The 18,685-nt window shown below is 41.3% G+C and overlaps 1 protein-coding gene across 2 annotated transcripts in view; it reads right to left on the minus strand.

Moving 5' to 3' along the window:
* Pias1 (protein inhibitor of activated STAT, 1) overlaps positions 1 to 18,685 on the minus strand; it is a 94,305-nt gene that overhangs the window by 19,501 nt on the left and 56,119 nt on the right. For both annotated transcript variants that reach the window (XR_001235865.1, XM_005393682.1), the window contains exons 7-8: positions 14,120 to 14,225; positions 3,769 to 3,842 (exon numbers count right to left, since the gene is read on the minus strand). Coding sequence is in view for 1 of the 2 variants with exons in the window: in XM_005393682.1 (XP_005393739.1) it covers positions 3,769 to 3,842; positions 14,120 to 14,225 (180 nt within the window). In the remaining variant the exon portion in view is untranslated. The remainder of the gene's footprint in view (positions 1 to 3,768; positions 3,843 to 14,119; positions 14,226 to 18,685) is intronic.

The following is an 18,685-nucleotide window of genomic DNA, read 5'->3' on the forward strand; positions in this document are numbered from 1 at the left end:
GTTTTTACTTTACAATCTGAATTTTGGAAGCATACGCCAACTGAGAATGAACTGCTAACACTGCTGGAACTAGACATGGAGAACTGCGGGGACATGGAAAGAAAAACTAAAAAGTGACCCATTAAATTAAGAAATGCCAGGGGCAACATGTAATTAACACTTTCTCATAGTATAGGGATGAACACCTCAACTAGAAAACTCAAAACCAGCTCCACAAATAAAATGTGGAAGATTCATACTGCAGTGCTTATTTATTTGAATAAATGCTTCATACCAGTGTGAAGTCCCATGAATATCACACACATCAGCATAACTGTACACAGTTTTAAAGAGAATACAGACAAGTCAGACTTCTCGCAGTGATGTGAATGGAAATTGAAGCCTACATACTTTTAAAACTTAGCCTATTCTCTGAATTTGGCTAAGACAAGGATCAATGGAAAGGGGTGTGGATAGATTAGGATTTGGAAGAAGATGAGAGGATGTGTTTACACACATGCTTATACACGTGTTTATACACACGGAGAACGTCGTCTTTTTCCCACTCTACTTCCCTGGTCTTTCAACCAATTTTATATATGTTAAAAACAAAACAAAGATATATTAACTGCCTTTATAATATAGGCTGTTACAACATTTGCCTGGGTCCTTAATTAAAGAATTTTTAAGAATAACATGAAAAGCCTGAAGTCCAAGTAGCTTCCTTACCCACAGAATGGCTATAAAAAGAGGAGTAAGAAGTTGTAAGAATAGGAAAATATATGCAAGATGACAGGGCTCGGTGGTTTTTATTCACTTCATTGCTTATTTATTCTGTAACTTGCACAATTTTTTAAATGAGCTGGAATTTCCTAAACGACTGCCCCTCCTCCTAAAAAAGGTCTTTTTTGGTTTCGTTTGTTCTTGTCTTGGAGACAAGGTCTTGCTAGTTCAGGCTGGCCTTGAACTTATGGGGGATCTTCCTGCCTTGGCCTCTGAGTCCTGGGATTACAGGTATGCACCACCATGCCTGGCAAAAGGTTTTATTTTTAAAGTGCTACATAAAAGTGCTGCATTATAAACTAACTCATGAGTCAATGACTTTTTTGTATTGTGTTTAAGATTTTATAAATTATAAAAGACTACAATATAAGACAAGTAAGATTTCATTCCTGTTCAAACCGTTTCTTAAAGAGTACAGTTCACTATGTTCTGATCTTGTTCTCTAATCATAAATTTTCTTAAAAATAAATGTTTTCTGACGCTCTTGATTTATTTATTTAAAAAGTACAGTAACTTCAACTGGGCACAACAGCACATGTCTATAATCCCAGCAATTCCAGAGGCTGAGGGAGGAGGATCCCAAGTTCAAATCCTGCCTAGGCAACTGTGGTGGATTAACAACTGGCGGGAAACTTGAAACACCCAGCTGAACTTAATCAATGCAGCGCTGGGTGCGGAAGGCCCACCTGAGGACTGTTGCTGGCAGCACAGAAAGGAAAACTGGAGAGGAAGAGGTGGTGGTGTTGGTTCTCCTACAGAAGTGTGTTGCACTGGTTTTGCTGATATGAACTCAGCTGTTTTCATTATCAGAGGAGCTTGGGTCCTCACTGCTGCTGAGGATGGCTTTGGTTCACTTTGGAGGAGCGCTGATTTGAGCATTCCTTCCTGGCTCTGGAGGGGAAGATGGTATGCTATTGATTTTCCTGAGAAGCTTGTTGTGCTGGTATTCCTGATATGAACTTGGCTATCTTCATCAGCAGAGTAGCATAGGTCCTTGCTGTCGCTGAGGATGGCTGCAGCTCTCTTTTTGGGGAGTTCTGATTCTTACTTTTGAGTGTTGCTTCCTGGGTCCAGTGCAGATCCCTCAGCTTGCTGGCAGACTTTCTAGCTTCCACCACTGACCTTTGGGCCTTCCCAGCGCAGATCCATGAAATAGACTTGCATGAGACATTGCCATGGGCTCTGGGCCTCCAGCTGGACTCGTGGAAGACACTGTGATGGGATCCAGGTCCTCAGCTGGATTTTTTGGGTCTCTAGTGTTTCGAGTGATTTCTTGCACTATTTTTTGCATTTGACTCTTTTGGGGACTATTATAAAGTAATTCTTTAAATTATGTGTCCTGTATTAATTCCTTTCCCTTGAAGACTGGCTACACCAGCAACTTAGTGAAATCCTACCTCAAAAAATAAAAAAGGGCTAGGATGTAGCTCAATGAGAAAGCAGCTCTGGGTTTGATCCCCAGTACCAAAAACAAAACCAAACCAGCAAAAATCCAGTAACTTCATCATCACCTGAAGTTAGTAGGATTTTAATATCAAAACTTTTCAAATCAGGCCTGACAATCCAGGTCAATCAGGAAGCAGTTGTGTCTTTCATTCTTTGTGTATTCTCTCTAGTTTACTTAATTACAGAAGAAAAGGCAATCAAAATGTCAAAGCCATCTATTAATTTTTCATATATTTTCACAGGAAAGGTTTATTCACATACAGTCCCTATTATTGGTGTACCTAATGAATTAGTTTAAAAATAAACCTTAACAGTATTTAAAAAAAAAATAAACCTCAACAGTATTTTGTTTTAGTTTTGCTTTCTGTGGCACTGAGGATTGAACCCAGGGCCTCTGTACTGAGTTGTACCCTTAGCCCTTTGTACTTTTATTTTATGAGACAAGGTCTCCGTAAGTCACCAAGCTGGCCAATTTGCCCAGGCTGGGCTCAAATTTGTGATCTTTCTGCCTCTGCCTCCCAGACTGTTGTGCCACTATGCCAAGCTTAACAACACATATTTTTGAGATTTACCCTCCACAGGTTTAACAGTTTGATTAAATCTGCAGACCATATATTAATTTTAAACAAATGGCTGTTTTACACTTTATTTTCTGGTTTTAAAAAAATCTTCCAATACATAACAACTTCAATTATTTCAGCTGACCAGAAGAGTTCTTTTTTGCTTTTTTTTTTTGTACGAGGACTCGAACTCATGACCTCAGGCTTGCTAGGCAAGTGCCTATGCCGCTGAGCTACATCCCCAGCCCTGGAATAATTGTTTTTAATCTTTGCCTTTTCTCTTTTTTTTTTGAGACAGCAAGTTATACTTGTTATAGCAAGTATGTAGTCAGGCGGGTCTAGAATTTACGAATAGCCCAGGCTGGCCTCAAACTTGTGCTGACCCTCCTGCCTCAGCCTGAGTGCTGGGATTGATTACAGAGGTGGGCCACCAAATTCAGCTTAGAATAGTTTTTAAATGATGAGTGTTTGTAGCCACTGTTGGCAAAATGGCTTAGTAACTATGGGTAGATTTTTATTCAGAAGATTACATTTTTTAAAGTGAAAGTTTTATAAGTATCTCAAGGCAATAAACACTCCTTGTTTTGTGATTTTTACAACTGAGTTTGAAAGACAGTGATTAATTGAAGGTAATATTTAGATGTCTTACTAAATGTAGAGAATTTTTTAGATTCAAATCCTATCCGTTGATAGTTTTCTCTTTTTTATAAACTAACAAAAATAGGAATATTTTAAAATTAAACTATAGCCGGGCGTGGTGGCGCAAGTCTGCAATCCCAGCACTCAGGAGGCTGAGGCAGGAGGATCATTCCAAGTTTGAGGCCAGTCTGGGCTACAAAGTGAGCTCAAGGCCAGCCTGAACCACACAGCAAGACCCTGTCTCAAAGAAGATCAAAAATAAATACATACATACATACATACATACTGTATTTTTCAGATACTGGAGAAGAGGAAATATACATTAAGCCTTCTTGAAAGCAAGTTATCAGGTAATACTTACTGGACACAGTAGAGAAACCCTTAGGCTGGTTGTAGCTATTTCACTGTCTGGATCTGCAGTCAATTTCTCTTTAACTGAAATTCATTGAAGAGGAAACAAAAACAGAGTAAGTTTACTAACGGCACATTACTGATGCAATATAGAGAAGGAGCTGAAAATAGGAAATGCGTTTTAAAAAGGAACTCAAACAACTTGCTCAGCTATCTCCAAACTGAATGGAAAGATAAAACCAACTACGTGGTTTATATTTTCAATAAGAAGCATAGGAAGTAAAATAATTGTTTTTCTACAGATTGTATTTCCTGTAGTGCTATTTCTCACTGCTTTTTAACCATATACATAATTATTTGAACTGTACATTTACTTACATATAAATTAATTGTGCTGTCTTGGGTTACTCAATCTTTTTCCTCGGCTGAACTTTACTTACAGTAAAACTTAACCAACACTAGATAATCTCTTTTTAATTCAAACTCAACTTTGGCTCTAAGAAAGGAAGCACAAGTAATTTTACTTCTCACGGCTCTCTCATTCCCTTCAGTTTAAGGGACCCTTATACTCCTCAGCCGCAAACCTGAGGCATCTGCTGCTAACTCTGAAGCCCTCGGTCACAACAACAGACAGGAATGCCTAAATGTGATATTCCAATAATTTTAGCATGCGTACCACAGTAACTTGAAAGTCTAGATTGTACAGGGAAGGGTGGGGGGACAAGGTGAAGTGGCTGATCACCAGTGGACCACAGAGTTCCAGAGCCATGGCACAACTAAGATTAGAGAGAGAATAACAGTAAAAAATACGGAGAGAAGGAAAAATTCTCAGATAAGCAAGACAGAGAGACTTCAGAATAGATGTCTACTGTGCTGATAATCATTGTGCCTTTACTAAAACACGGTGTTCAAGTTTTGGCTTTTTCGAATGGTCCAACTCTTGGACAGTCTGATCTACTTTCATAAATTAGTGGGTCTCAACTAAGACACACATTAAAACTATTTTTAGAGCACTCTAATATATAACTGCACACTGTATTAGAATATGGAAGACAGACACAAAGGAGTAATTTCTAGAAAGTTCCAGATGTGATTCTGGTGCCAGACTAAAAAGTTACTTCATGGCCTGAAAATTCCAAATTTAAAAGATTTTATGTATTTTAAAGCCTGACTTTCCAGGTGGCATCACAATCCCTGACTTAAAATTATACTACAAGGCCACTGTGATAAAATCAGCATGGTATTGGCAAAGAAAACAGACCTGAGGATCAATGGAACAGACTGGAAGGTACAGGCACAACCACAAACACACTCAGCCAACTTATCTTTGACAAAGGGGCCAAACAAGTTCACTGGAAGAAAGACAGCCTCTTTAATAAATGGTGCTGGAAAAACTGGCTCACCACATGCCAAGCACTGAATCTAGACCCATGTCTATCACCACGCACCAAACTCAAATCAAAATGGATCAAAGATTTAAATCTTAAAACAGAAACACTAAATCTACTAGAGGAGAAAGTAGGTAAAAATCTTGAAGACACAGGGGTAGGCAGAGAGTTCATGAACAAAAACCAAACTGCACGGGAAATTCTTCAAAGAATCAACAACTGGGATCTCATCTTATTGAAAAGTTTTTGTACATCTAGAGAAATCACCAACAGAGTAAAAAGAAAACCCACAAATTGGGAAAAAATTTTAGCCAACTGCCCCTCAGACAAAGGACTTCTATCCAGAACATATAAAGAACCCCCACTCAAATTTAAAGACCCAATCAAAAAATGGGCAACTGAGATGAATACATACTTCTCAGATGAAGAAATACAAATGGCAAATAAATACATGAAAAAATGTTCAACATCATTAGTCATTTGAGAGATGCAAATTAAAACTCTGAGATTTCATCTCACCCCAGAGAGAATGGCTATCGTCAAGAAATCAACCAATAACAAATGCTGGACAGAAAAAGGAAACCTTCTCCACTGTTGGTGGGAGTGTAGACTGATGTAACCCCTGTGGAAATCAGTCTGGAGAGTCCTCAGTAAAGTAGGACTAGAGGTCCCCTTCAACCCAGCTATTTCCCTTTTGGGTATTTTTCCAGAAGAATTACAAACAACATACCACACTGATATATGTGCACCCATGTTTATAGCTGCTCAATGTGTAATAGCTAAATTGTGGAAGCAACCCAAATGCCCATCAAATGAGGTATGGATAAAAAAGATGTGGTATTTTTACATAATGGAATATTATTCAGCTATAAAGAAGATAAACTTGAGGCTTTCATAGGTAAATGGATGCAACTAGAAATCATATTCATAAGTGAAATAAATCAGACCTGCATGTGTAAATACTGTATTGTCTCACTAGTGTAGGAACCTGCAAAAGTAAATAAAATCTGAAAAGTATAATAGATACTGTGAAAGGGAAAGAAACTGCTCAAAGGGAGGGAACAACTGGGATGAGGGAAAAGACAAAAAGAAAGAAGGGAAAAAATATGTGTATGTACACACACACACACACACACACAGGATAACTGAGTCATACTACCGACTTCTATAGCTTTATTGAAAGGAACAGTTAATGTTTAATTGTTTGATCAATTTTACATGCCTGTATTTGTTTAACTGAGTAACCAATTTGAAGATAACAATATGAAATACAATAACTATTGTTAATTTCCTATCACCTTGTCTGAAACTGTATTGCTTCTATTGTTTGGGTGGTTTTTTTTTTTTTGTCTTTTTGAGACAGGGTATTGTTATGCAGTTCAGGCTGGCCTTGAGCTCATTTTGTAGCCCAGGCTGGTCTCCAACTCGCAACGATCCTCCTGCCTCAGCCTCCCGAGTGCTGGGATTACAGGCGTGCACTACCATGTCCCACTGTTTGGGTGTTGTTTTGTTTATGTGTGTTTGTTAATGTGTTTTCATTCTTTATCATTTAAAAAAATTAAAAAAAAAAAAAAAAGCCTTTCATATCCAAAAGGCATAAAATCCCTGATTTTTAGTTTGGAAAATACCGTCATCATAACACTATGCTAATTAATATGTAAATTATGAAGAGTACGCATTTTCCATTATACACTTAATTTTCATTAAGCCTTTCTTATACAGATATAAACTGGGATTCTGACTGGAGTAAGAGATACCCTGGGAGCTGGTAAGGCAGTCTCTGGGTGTGTCTGTGAGGTGTTTCTGGAGAAGAATGACGTGGGACCCACGGACCATGCGGAGCAAGATCTGCCATCAGTATGGGAGGGCACTATCCAAGGAGCCAGGGGTGGGACGACACAGAAGCTGCAGACGGCAGCAAGCCACCGTCTCAGCACCCACTCAGCTTCCAAGTCCTGGGACCCCTTCTGCTCGTGGACATCGGACTCGGCTCACCAGCCTCTCTCTGGAGTGCAGGGCTGGCAGTAGTGGTGCCTAGGGTTCTCGGGCCCTCGGCATCCAGCTGAGTTACACCAGTGACTTCCCCAGGCCTGCGGTCTCCAGATTTGGATTCAGCTACCCTGCTGCTTCCCTGGCTCCCTCCATGGCCGACGCTAACTGTGGGACTTTTCAGCCTCCATAACTGTATGAGCAAATTCCCCTATTAAATCCCCTCTCGTTTATTTTTCTGTATGTGTCCTGCTGCTTCTCTCTAGAGAACTCTGACTAACATACTAAACATCCTGCGTGCCTTCACCAAACACCCGACTGGCACCCTTCTTAAGCACAGCAGCGGGAACAGTGACTAACAGAGCTCTGGGTGTCTAAGCTTCCACTTAAGGGGAAGTAAAAAGAACCAGGATGTGTTGTGCACACAAAGTCCCCACCACGAATGCAGTCATTAAGTATTACAAAGATGGACTAATAAAAATTTTAAAAATTAAAAAACCCTTCCACTTAAACAAAGCAATATTATAGAGTTTAATATCAGCTTTGTACAAACTAAAGCTCAGTGGTAATTACGAAAGAAATTGAAACAGGAAAGGCAACTTGAGGTCACGGTTAAGAAACAGGACATAGAGCCAGCATGTGTTAGAATTTAGCTTTAGTTGTTAGGTCAGTTATCCTTATGTCTTAAGTTTTGTAATCTGGTAAACAGGATTAACAGTAGCTAATCACATGTTTTAAGGATCGAGCTAATATATGTAAAATATTTTAAAATACATAATATTATACTTAGTAATTATTAAGTATTGTTTTACCAAAGATAACATGTAGTTTATAGCTTCACTTTCTCTCAGAGGTGACAGAATTCTCTGAAATTACTTTAGAATGTTTGCCCAATTTCTATTAAATAGAAAAGAACATGTTTTTTCCCATTACAGACCCAAGCCTAATCAACTTTTCTTCTAAAGGCACCTTTAAAGCTCCTACTAAGGTCTTGACTGGTTTGGATTAACCTACAGCTGAATTTAGAGAACTGCGCTATTAATGACAATTATGCAATCCATTAACACAGTATATCACTCCATTTATGCAGGTCTTAATCTTGCTTAGCAATGCTTCACAGTTTTCAGCACACGAATCTTGCACATACTTTATACAATGAGTGCCTAAGTATTTTTGGATATCACTGTAAATTCTTACTTGAATTTCAATATCCAATTACTCATTACTATTAGAAACACAGTTCATTTTTATTATTGACCATATATTCTCCAAATGTGCAAACCTTCTTTCTAGCTGTTTTGGTGATGTTTTGGATTTTCTTCCTCACCTATCCAACAAAGTCATCTACAAATAAAAAGTATTTTCTCACTTTGAACATGTATTTTGCTCTCCTCGTCTTACTGTGCTTGCTAGGATCTCCATAGCCATGCTGAGAGCAGATCTCCTTGCCTTGTTCCCAATCTTAGGAGCACTCAAATTTCTGACTATGAATGATGATACTGACTGTAGCCCTCCTGTAAACACTCTTCACCACCCTAGGCACTGTCCTTCTCTATTCTGCTGAGAGTCTTATGAATGGATGATGAGTTTGGTCACCTGCTGCTTCTGCATCTACAGAGATGATTATATGATTGTTCTTTTTTTTAGTTTGCAAAAAAGGTAAATCACATTGATTGATTTTCGAATGATGAATCAATTTAGTATTCCTGAAATTAACTATCTGGCCTTTGTTAATTATTATTTCACTCAGACTTACCATAACCAAAACAACTATGGAAGAAAGGGGTTGGAGGATCTGTCTGGCTTACTGTCACGCTACAGTAGTGAAGACTCCAGCTTGCCACTGAGATAGACAAACAGGTCAGTGGCAAAGGAGAGAAACAACAAATATATTCATGCGGTCAATCAGTTTCTGACAAAAGTGCCCATGTACTTAAATGAGGAAAGCAGCTTTATCAATAAATACGGTTGGAACAACTGGGTATCCATACGAGGGAAAAAGGACCTTATCCCGTACAACATAAAAAAATTAACCCAAGTGAGTAGTGAGAAGATAGGAAGTATGGGGAGTCCTCTGAGAATCAAAGCTTTCCTGTGTTACGGGGTTACTGCAATGATGACAGTATTTTATTACATAACTGCTAGTGAGAGGCAGTCATGATAAAAAGTAATGTTTTTAATCTTTCTTGTTATGAGCTACCAGAGTCAGTAACATGAAACTGTATTTAAATTTAAATTAAATAATTTTAAAGAAAATTGAAAACTCAGTTCTTCAGTTGCGCTAGCCACATTTAAGGACTTAATGGCCATATGTTCCTGGTGACTACCATACGGAACCGCGCAGCTAGAACATCTCCATCATCACGACAGTTCATCAGATAGCGCTGTTCTAGGGTTGCTACTGTTCTACAACAAACCCTAACCTTCCTTAAGTAAGAGTATTTTAGTTCTGTCTTTTAGAATTTTAAGGCTGGAAACAACCAAACATATCAAGCTCAACATTCATTTTCCAGGCAAGGAAACAGAGGCACCAGACATGATTTTCATTCTAGCCCTCTTTTTATCAGTTAAAATCAAGAAAAACCTGAGGTCTACTATGTGCACAGCATCGTGCTAGGCAGCAGAAATTGCAAAAGGACAAAGATCAAATTCCCTGCCGAAACGCGCTCGTAGTCTATACCCACAGTCACAGTGAGAGCGTCTCTAACGTGCTCTGATGGAAGTTGTGTAGGAAGCTAACTGAGAATCAAGTCTTCTACTCAGGAGGTTCCAGGCGCCGCCTGGAAAAAGTAAGACATGAAGAAGAATGTCAGGCAAAGGAGATAGCTGGGAAGGGTTAGGGGACAGAGGACAACACCACAGCATGGAGGGAGAGAAAAGAATTAGGTATCTTTGGAATGTGAAGTATGGGAGGAACGCAAACAAACCACGCTGCAGCCGGGAAAGCGCCATGTCCTGCTAAGGAAGCCAGAGCGCTTTCCTCCCAAGGGTGGCGGAGCCAAGAAACAGGAGGGGATGGTAAGATCAGATGCGGACATGGCCAGTAGGGTTGCTACCTGTGGAGGTTCTCAGACAGTCAAACATGGATGGAGAGAGATGTATTATTTATGAATACATTTCTAAAAGAAAGGCAGGACACGGGGTTTCAATGAGGGCAGTGATGGAAAATGATTTGAGGAATATTTAAAGTATCCGTTTGGTAGGACTCAGTGAGGTTAGTTTCAAATACCTGAATTTGAGGAACCAGTGAAGGGGAAGGCAGTTAGTCATATAAACCTGAACTTCAGGGTCAAGACCTGAGAAAACGAGGTATCGTTCCTAGTTGAAAGGGCAAGAACAGATGTGACCGTCTACACAGCAAGTATACAGAAAAGTGGGCCAAGGACGGAACTCCAGGGAACGACAATTAGGACGCTTCTCTTAAGACAACCCACTGAAGACAAGTGACGAAGGAGAAATAGTCAGTGAAACAGAAAAAGAAAATTTGAAGGAGTACGTGGCCGGCCTCAAAGGTAGCAGAAACATCCATGATAAGAACCGAAAGGATAAAACTTTGTATCTGGCAACCAGACTGTCACTTGTGACAACTGCAAGAGCAATTCCGGTGAAACTGGGGGTTAAGAGACCAGGAGAGATGCAGAGAAGGGACACAAAGCTCACGTCGTGGAGGAGAACGGAGAACAGGGAGCTCTGTCTTCAGGAGCTTCTCTTCTTACTCTTACTAGATGAAAGAGACTGGACAGCGAGGGGGTCAGGAGGAGCCAGGAGAGAGGGACGCACTGGCAACAGGGCAGGGGACAGGCAGGCGAAGACGTCCGGTCTCTTCAGACCACTTCTGAGCACCTCCACCTGGATGCCTGGTCCCACCGCAAAATATCCCAAGTGTAAAGAGTACACTGAGATCTCTCTTTTGCGGCCTCATCTTCCTAGAAGCTTTCCATGTCCGTAAGCAGCACTCACATGTTGGTGCTCATGAAGTAAAACATGTACACCCCCGCCCCCGGTACACCACCAGTGCACCGTCTATCTTCCGATGCTGCTCAAAACTTTCAACTTCTATTTCATTCACGTGCTTAAAAACCCTTCAATGGTGGCTAGGGGTCGGCTCAGTTATAAAGCAGTTAGCTGGCACGCACGAGGCCCCGAGATGTTTGATCCCCAGCACCGCACCCCTCATCCCTGAAGAACATGCGTCTACGCTTGTCTGTCTCTCTGGCTGCTTCCCTCCTCTCTCCCCTCCAGGTCTCGCGACCTTTCGTCTTGGAATGACCCCTTGTCGTCTCGGGGGCACCCCTCCCTGCCCTCACAACCCTGCTGCACAGAGCGCCCGTCTCTCTTCCTCCGGGCACAGGTCACGACTGTAACTCATCAGCAACTCACAGGACTTCGTGCCTGTCCCCCTCACACTCACACTTCCGGGAGACCCGCGGCGCGCGCCTCTTCTGTGTAACGCCACAGGCTCCTGTTGCCGGGACGTGGGAGACCCCTAAAGGGATTTCTTCCGGGAGAAGGGACGAGCACCCCACTAACCCTGAGCACGAAAAGGCACACTTACTCCTGAGAACGCAGGGAACAGAGTGAAGAGGGGCGCAAACGTAGATAAGCCGAAAAGGAACTGTGGTCACGCCAAGAGCAACAACTAATAGGCAGGCTCAAAAATTCCATTTTTGGCCATCTTTTTTCTTTTGGAGACAGGGTTTTGCCAAGTACTCCAGGCTGGCCTCACAATCACGGCAATCCACCCGCCTCAGCCTCCGTCCCCGGCAGAATTCACCTGATAGCCCTGTTTTTCTTACGCTGACAGTGTGCTCCGAGCGGGAGGATCGGACCTGAGAAGAGCAAGGTAGGAGCCTGAAGGAACTGCTGCGGGGAGAAGAGAGAGCAAAGGGAAACCTGACCAGGAGTTCAGGGATGCTACGCAAACGTCAAGACACAAGGTGAAAAGCCCAGTAATAGAATCCAGTAAGTCAAACGAATCACAGAATGGGTCTCCCTGTGAGAAGTCAAATACATCAACTTCAGCCTTTCAAGCACATAACGGTGCCCAACTGAGCTAATAAAACAGTGCCGGCAGAATTTATTCATACGGTTATTTATAATAAGTAATTTAATTCTTCAAAAATGTCTAAGATACCCGATAACATTTTCTTTTGTCAAGTTACTTAAAATGATATTTTAATTACACAATTGTTGGAAAACTTATTTTATAAAGGTAACAGAAGCTAATTAACGCTCAGCTGCTTAAATAAATCCCTTACTGGTGGGATCCAAATTAATGTTTCATTGGTACTCCCTGGCCAATCAGGTAGGATACAAACAGCCATAAAAATCTCACTCTGTGGGCAATTACTGTTTACATCTAGCAGTGTACCGGTGTGGAAAATAAACAGCTTTTGAATTCAGCAAGTTCTGGTACTTAACAGCAGCCAACAGTGGTTTGTTCTCGCAGGAACATGAAATTCCAGGCTCGCCCTCCCACTCTCCCTCCAGGTGGTGCTACAGCTACGAGTGGCGAAGCCTCTGAAGCCCAGGCAGGCAGCTGGCCTCGCTGTTAAACCCAACAGCTTTATCTGCCTGACTTCCTGCCGTTCCCTTTTCTACCGGGGCTCGTATAATCCCACAACGCTGACAGCTGAGGTTCCACTCCCTTCATACTGTGAGGCAGACGTGAGGACGTCACTGGAATGACCAGGAAGGAGTAACTTCAGCAGGATTGTGGGGAAAACAGTTCCTCTTCTGCCTCTCTACTTTCTGGGTCCCCGCTATCTTCTTGTCTCACCCAACGGTGCTCCCAACTCTCCCAAACAGTTCCATCGCTCTAACTCCACCTGCCCACGAATGCTTTGACCAGAAGGTTTTCGTGTCGTTTTGAGACAGGTTTCACACTATGTTGCCCAGGCTGTTCTTGAACTCCTGGGCTCAAGTGACCCTCCTGCCTCAGTCTCCTACCACAGGTAGGTGGAGCCCTAGGTGTGCACTACCATGCCTGGCTTCTTTCATCTTTAAGAGGGCCCTATTAACATAGACAAATCCGTCAATGAACAATTAAACATGTTTTGTTATTCAGAGCAGTGGAATATTTTACTCTGGCAGGGCAGAGGTTAGAAGCTATAGGTTAGAGAAAGGGAATAAAAGCTATGATATAAAAAATGAGACGAAACTTTGCACCAGTGTTTCTAACTGCAAACCTGACAGCAGGCTTCTTTATTCAGCTCACATCCAGACCCTTGAAGGACAGCTATCTAGTCCTGCCCGTAAAAATGTTGCTCCTCAAGCACTGAGGCCTCACCCCTAAGTCCATCTATGAAGAATCTATGCCACAAAGAAGAAAATAAAGGAAAAATTTAGCTCACCCCTTGGAAAGGTCACTAATGCCCAAATTTGAGGCCAGTGAGTCCACTTGCAGACCTTGCACTTCAAATTCAACACGGCAGAATAACTCATATCTGCGAGCCCGCCGCAGTGCTGCAGAAGCCGCACAGGACAAGCCTCTAGGTGTGTGTGAGGACTTTTAGGGGGCTCTTCCCAGGCCGCATACTTGGCTAACAACAGAACCAGTCCTTGTCATGTCTACTGCCCGTCCTTTCCACCGTGCCGGTGCCCAGACCTGGTCATCACACAGCCCGTACACTCTCCTGGACCTAGAATAACCTTCCAACCTAAAGTAATTTTCTTGAGATGTACACCAAGATTTCCAGGCCACCTCCTCAAACTCCCTAAATAATTATTTGATGAAGTTGTAGTAAAATATTTTTCTGGGTTGAGTAAGTGATTACAGAACTGTGAGATCAGTATAGGTTACAAAATATAGTTCACGGTAAAGACGTTAGAACTACTTTTAGTAGTTTTAAATCCTCCACAACAGGCTCTAGTAAAAAAAATTAAATGAAACAAATGCTAAAATTTCTGGTGTTGAGAAAACACTATTCTACCCTTTAACGAAATATTTTAGGTGCATAAACGAAGTAAGTTTATCATACGTACTTAACGCTCTAGAATGATCCGGATTCCTTATTCCCTTTGCTCGTAACCTCTGAAGAAGAACTGTTGAGGACAACTGTTTTACAAGATACACTGCCATGGAATAGGTCTGGAAAACAAAAGATGTAGAAAATAAACAACATATTGTAAGTAAATAGTGTATCTATTTCAATCCGACAGCAATAGGGAAAGAAAACTAACACTTCTTAAAACACCTACTGTGTGTCATGCACTGTCTTGGGTGTTTTCCTGAACAGCACTTCATTTAATCCTGATCAGAGAACTACTAAGGTGGTCACAGATCTATTTTTATGGATGAGAACACTGAAGTGTGGGGGAGTAACAGAATCTGCCCTAACTTCACCGTTTCTGAGTGACAAGCTTAGAATTTAAACCCAGGTCCGCCATGCTTCTATATTACCTGACTACCTAGAATTTAAGTTAAGGAATATAAGGGACTAACGAGAAGGAGTACTGTTAATGACTAAACACGAACCAAGGTCATGAACTTGTCCAAGGTATCACAAAACACATACAGCACAGCAAGTAACAGACATATTTAAAATATAGCTATTTAAATAATTCTAAGTGAGACTGGCTTTCTAAACTATGCTTTTTAACCTTTCTCTATGCCTTCCACTAGCTCTTGAAGAGACTATTTGGTCATGATCACCACAAGCAGATGGAATATTAAAGAAGGTTTGCAAAGAGAAGCTGCTGGTTTGGCAAAGGAAAAGATCAATGAACATCCACTACCACTGAGGGAATACTCAAGATAACAGTCGGAGAACAGGACAATGCAAACAGATGCCACGTCAGGGCTGAGTGAAGGACACATGGCTGGATAAAAAGAAGAAAACACGGCTGAGACTTATGAAAGCTGGGACAGCAACCTAAGAAAGAAAGACCATTTTCCACTGGGTGCCGGAGTGAAGAGGAACATCAAGAAATTTGGAAAGAAGCAAAAGAAAAACAAAATCACTATTATTTTATATTTCATAGCCACATACAGTGTTCAGAACATTCTTAACATACACAGTACTGCTGACTTCATTTGAAATTTGCAGAAGCATAGGAGAGAGAGAATATGCTACAGGAGAAAACGATAGGTGCTGTTCTAGGTGAAGGGCTGATAAAATCGCTCAGGCACAGAAAGATTACATAATCTGTTTAAGATCAGGTAACTACTTGAACGTAGCAGGCACCAGAAACCAAGAGGAAAGGGTAGGGATGCCAGAAAAAGGGACTTAGTGACCAAGGCCAGAGCAGTTCTCAGTAAGTCTCGTCTTCCCACACCCTACTTGCTTGAACCTCCTAGCCTAGTCCAACAGCCATTCTGACTTTCATTTTCTTTCATACTTTTGAAAGTGTATCCACCTGTTGGCAACAAGAGGAAATATCCTACAGGTAGTATTTTCATTTAAAGTTAAAAAATCTACCCATGTTCACATGCTACATGTTTTCTGAGGTTTAAAAAATGAAGCATCAACAAAATACATTTTCTTTCACTGCTAAATTTCTCATTATATTAAGGAGAAACAAATAACCTTAAAATGTTCCCAAATTTTAAAGAAGAAAACATAGTAATGTAATACAGACCTAATAAACTTCTCTTAGGGAAAAAGAATGCATTATTTACCATTATTTCTGACTTGCTTAGTGCTTCAAATATAATAGAAACTGAAGAAATGCTAATTAACACTGAGAAATTCTGTACTGACAGCTTGAATCATTAGAACTTGGAATTACCCTAAGGCTTTATATAAATATTTAAGAAAAGATCAAGTAAAAACCACAACAACAAGTTCAGTGAAAAAGGTACGTTCGCTCCGGCTGAAACATGTAACCAAACAGAGGAGAAGGAAGACAGAAAACAAGAGCTGCAAAAAAGAATACCAGGCATTAACAAATGCCGCCTAGATTGTCAGGATGGAATTTTATAGAATTGGAAAGAGGTTCAACAGCAAAAATCCCCAAAACTTAATAGTGGCAGTGTATCTTCTACACTGATATTATAACTTCCTGCTAACCCTTCAAAGTACTACCTAACTTCAATATATATTGTATTACACTCTTACTTTTGCCTATTGTTTCTCATGAACTTTTTTTTTTTTTTTTTTTTTTTTTTGGTTTTGGTTTTGTTTTTTTTCTGGTACTGGGAATAGAACTCACGACCTTGCACTTGCCAGGCAGGCGCTGTGCCGCTGAGCTAAATCCCCAGCCCCTGCCTATTGTCTTTCAAACGCCTTCAAAATTTTTTATCAAGTGTGTAAGATACTTTCTCCATACTTAAAACATCTCATTATGTACCGTGTACAGTATCTAAGCAATTTCAAATTACTACAAATACTACAAATACTAACCATTTAATAAATGCTAAATGCAGTGATTGAGATGCAAGTTACAGTTCGTTTATTCCTTTCAGATGCTATGCTAGTCCTCTTATTTATTTTCTTTGAAAAGACATATTTATAGTATTTCTCAATGGCAACCAATCAAAATGATATGCAAAACAGATTCTACAGGAACTATTCAGAGTACCTTTACAAGTTGAATTAAAATAGTAATCTTTTTGTTGTTTTTTGTTTGATTTTTTGTTTCTCTTCTGGTACCAGGAATCGAACTCATGACCTTGTGCTTGCCAGGCAGGTGCTGTGCCGCTGAGCTAAATCCCCAGCCCCCTAAAATAGTAATCTAAAAATAATCAAGTATCTTCTGAGCTTTGGAAAAGAATAATTTTTTTAAAAGAATAATTTTCTTTCAAAAGCTCAATGTTTCTTTTCAAAAGGTTTCCAAATTGTAGGCCTCCCTCTCCGCGGTTTGGAAGCCTTTCCCGGAAGAGCTTTTCCTTTCCCCTCCCACTGTCAATCAGCAACTGCCTCCCCCCTCAGTGTCAGGCCTCCTGCGTGTTTCACTGGGGACACCCCAGTTCTTCCTTGGTGGCCTATAGTCTCCATACACAAGAGCAAAACAATCTCAATTCCTTCTTCAAAAGAGGGCAGGGAGAGAACCGGGCATACTACAAATAAACATTCATAAGGATTTTTAAAACCTAAAGGTTGGCCAGCAATGTAGCTCAGGGCCATGGCATCTGCCTGGCAAGCTCAAGGTCCTAAGTTTGATTCCTGGTACCAAAAACAAAACAAAACAAGAAAACCTAAAGGTAACACATGAATTACTTAAAGGAAAAGCATAAATAATCCTAATGGATGGCAAGAGGATATTTAAAAATTCAAAATCAATTTTTAACAAAGAAATCAGGAAAAGAAAAACACAGAAATACATCATTGACACGCTAAGTTCTATCAAAAACCAGCAGTCTCCATAATACTTAATGCTGCGACAGTGGCAGGATTCTCACCACAGAAAGAACGAGTCAAATATGCTCACTAGCACCTGGGTTCTTTAACAATGCTCAAAACGTTCTAGACAGCAGAACAAGAAATAACAGCATATGCATTAGATTACCGGTATTTACTAATGATTCATTCAAACTCCAAACTACTTACATAGAATCTCAAGAAATCAACTAAAAACCTGACCGAATACAGGAATTTAGATATAAGTAAATATCCAAAAATAACCAGCTTTTACACAAACCAACAATAAATACTTTAGAAAACAATTTTAAAAGATCTATTGACAACAGCAGTAACAATAATCACCAACATGGGAGTTTTTAAAAAAACATGGCAAAAACAACAAAAATCTGTTAAATGCCTGTTGAACACAAAACAGGCCCCGAGTAAACAAAATCCTGTTCCCAGAATGGGTCTATATCATTGTAAACAAACAGACTCTCCAGCTCGCGTGGAAGGAAACGTGAGAAGGTGATATCCCGAAGCAGGCCTCACTCCAACTATTTCCCATCGCCCTCAAAGCCCTTGTCTCCTCCTTCACTCTCAGCGACCTCACACGTCCCCACACAGACACGAGCTACGTTACTATCACCCACTCGTGTCAAGATCCGAGCCACTCCAAGCAGCGTGTGTCCCGGCCGCCCTGCGTTCCTCCAGCGTGCTGTTCGCTACCCATGACCCCTTGTACAGCCAAGCTCTGAAGGTCCCCGCCAGCCCCTCTAACACGTCACAGCCCCCATCACCTCGCACGCCCCTCCCGGCCACCCTCGGGTCTCTCCAAAGCCACTCCTGTCACCTGTCCTCTCCACCGCGTCCCACCCCAGCTTCTCCCAGCGTGGCTTCTCCCGTAACCTAGCACACAGCTCACACTGGCACCCTCACGTTCCTACCTCCTGTTCCCAACTTTAAGGTCTGTGACACACGTGACCTCTCAGCACCTGCTGACAACGCTAACCACTTCCTTCCTTTCCGAAACTGTCTCTTGACTTGTCAGATTCACCCCCACCCGCTCCGCCCGTGGTCTGTCACTGCCTCCTCACTAACACGACAGGCTCGTTTCCCTCCCCAGCATTAAGTGCCACAGTGCCCCAAGGATGGGTCTCAGGCACTCTTCCTCTCCATCCCCACTGGATACACGCTCTCTGAGCGATGTGGGCCCTGCCTGTGCAGCGCCATAACCACTAACATGCAGACGACCCCCGGTTTTTCT

This window comes from Chinchilla lanigera, unplaced genomic scaffold (assembly GCF_000276665.1).
Source record: "Chinchilla lanigera isolate Chin_1 unplaced genomic scaffold, ChiLan1.0 scaffold00049, whole genome shotgun sequence".
In the NCBI taxonomy this organism is placed as follows: domain Eukaryota; kingdom Metazoa; phylum Chordata; class Mammalia; order Rodentia; family Chinchillidae; genus Chinchilla; species Chinchilla lanigera.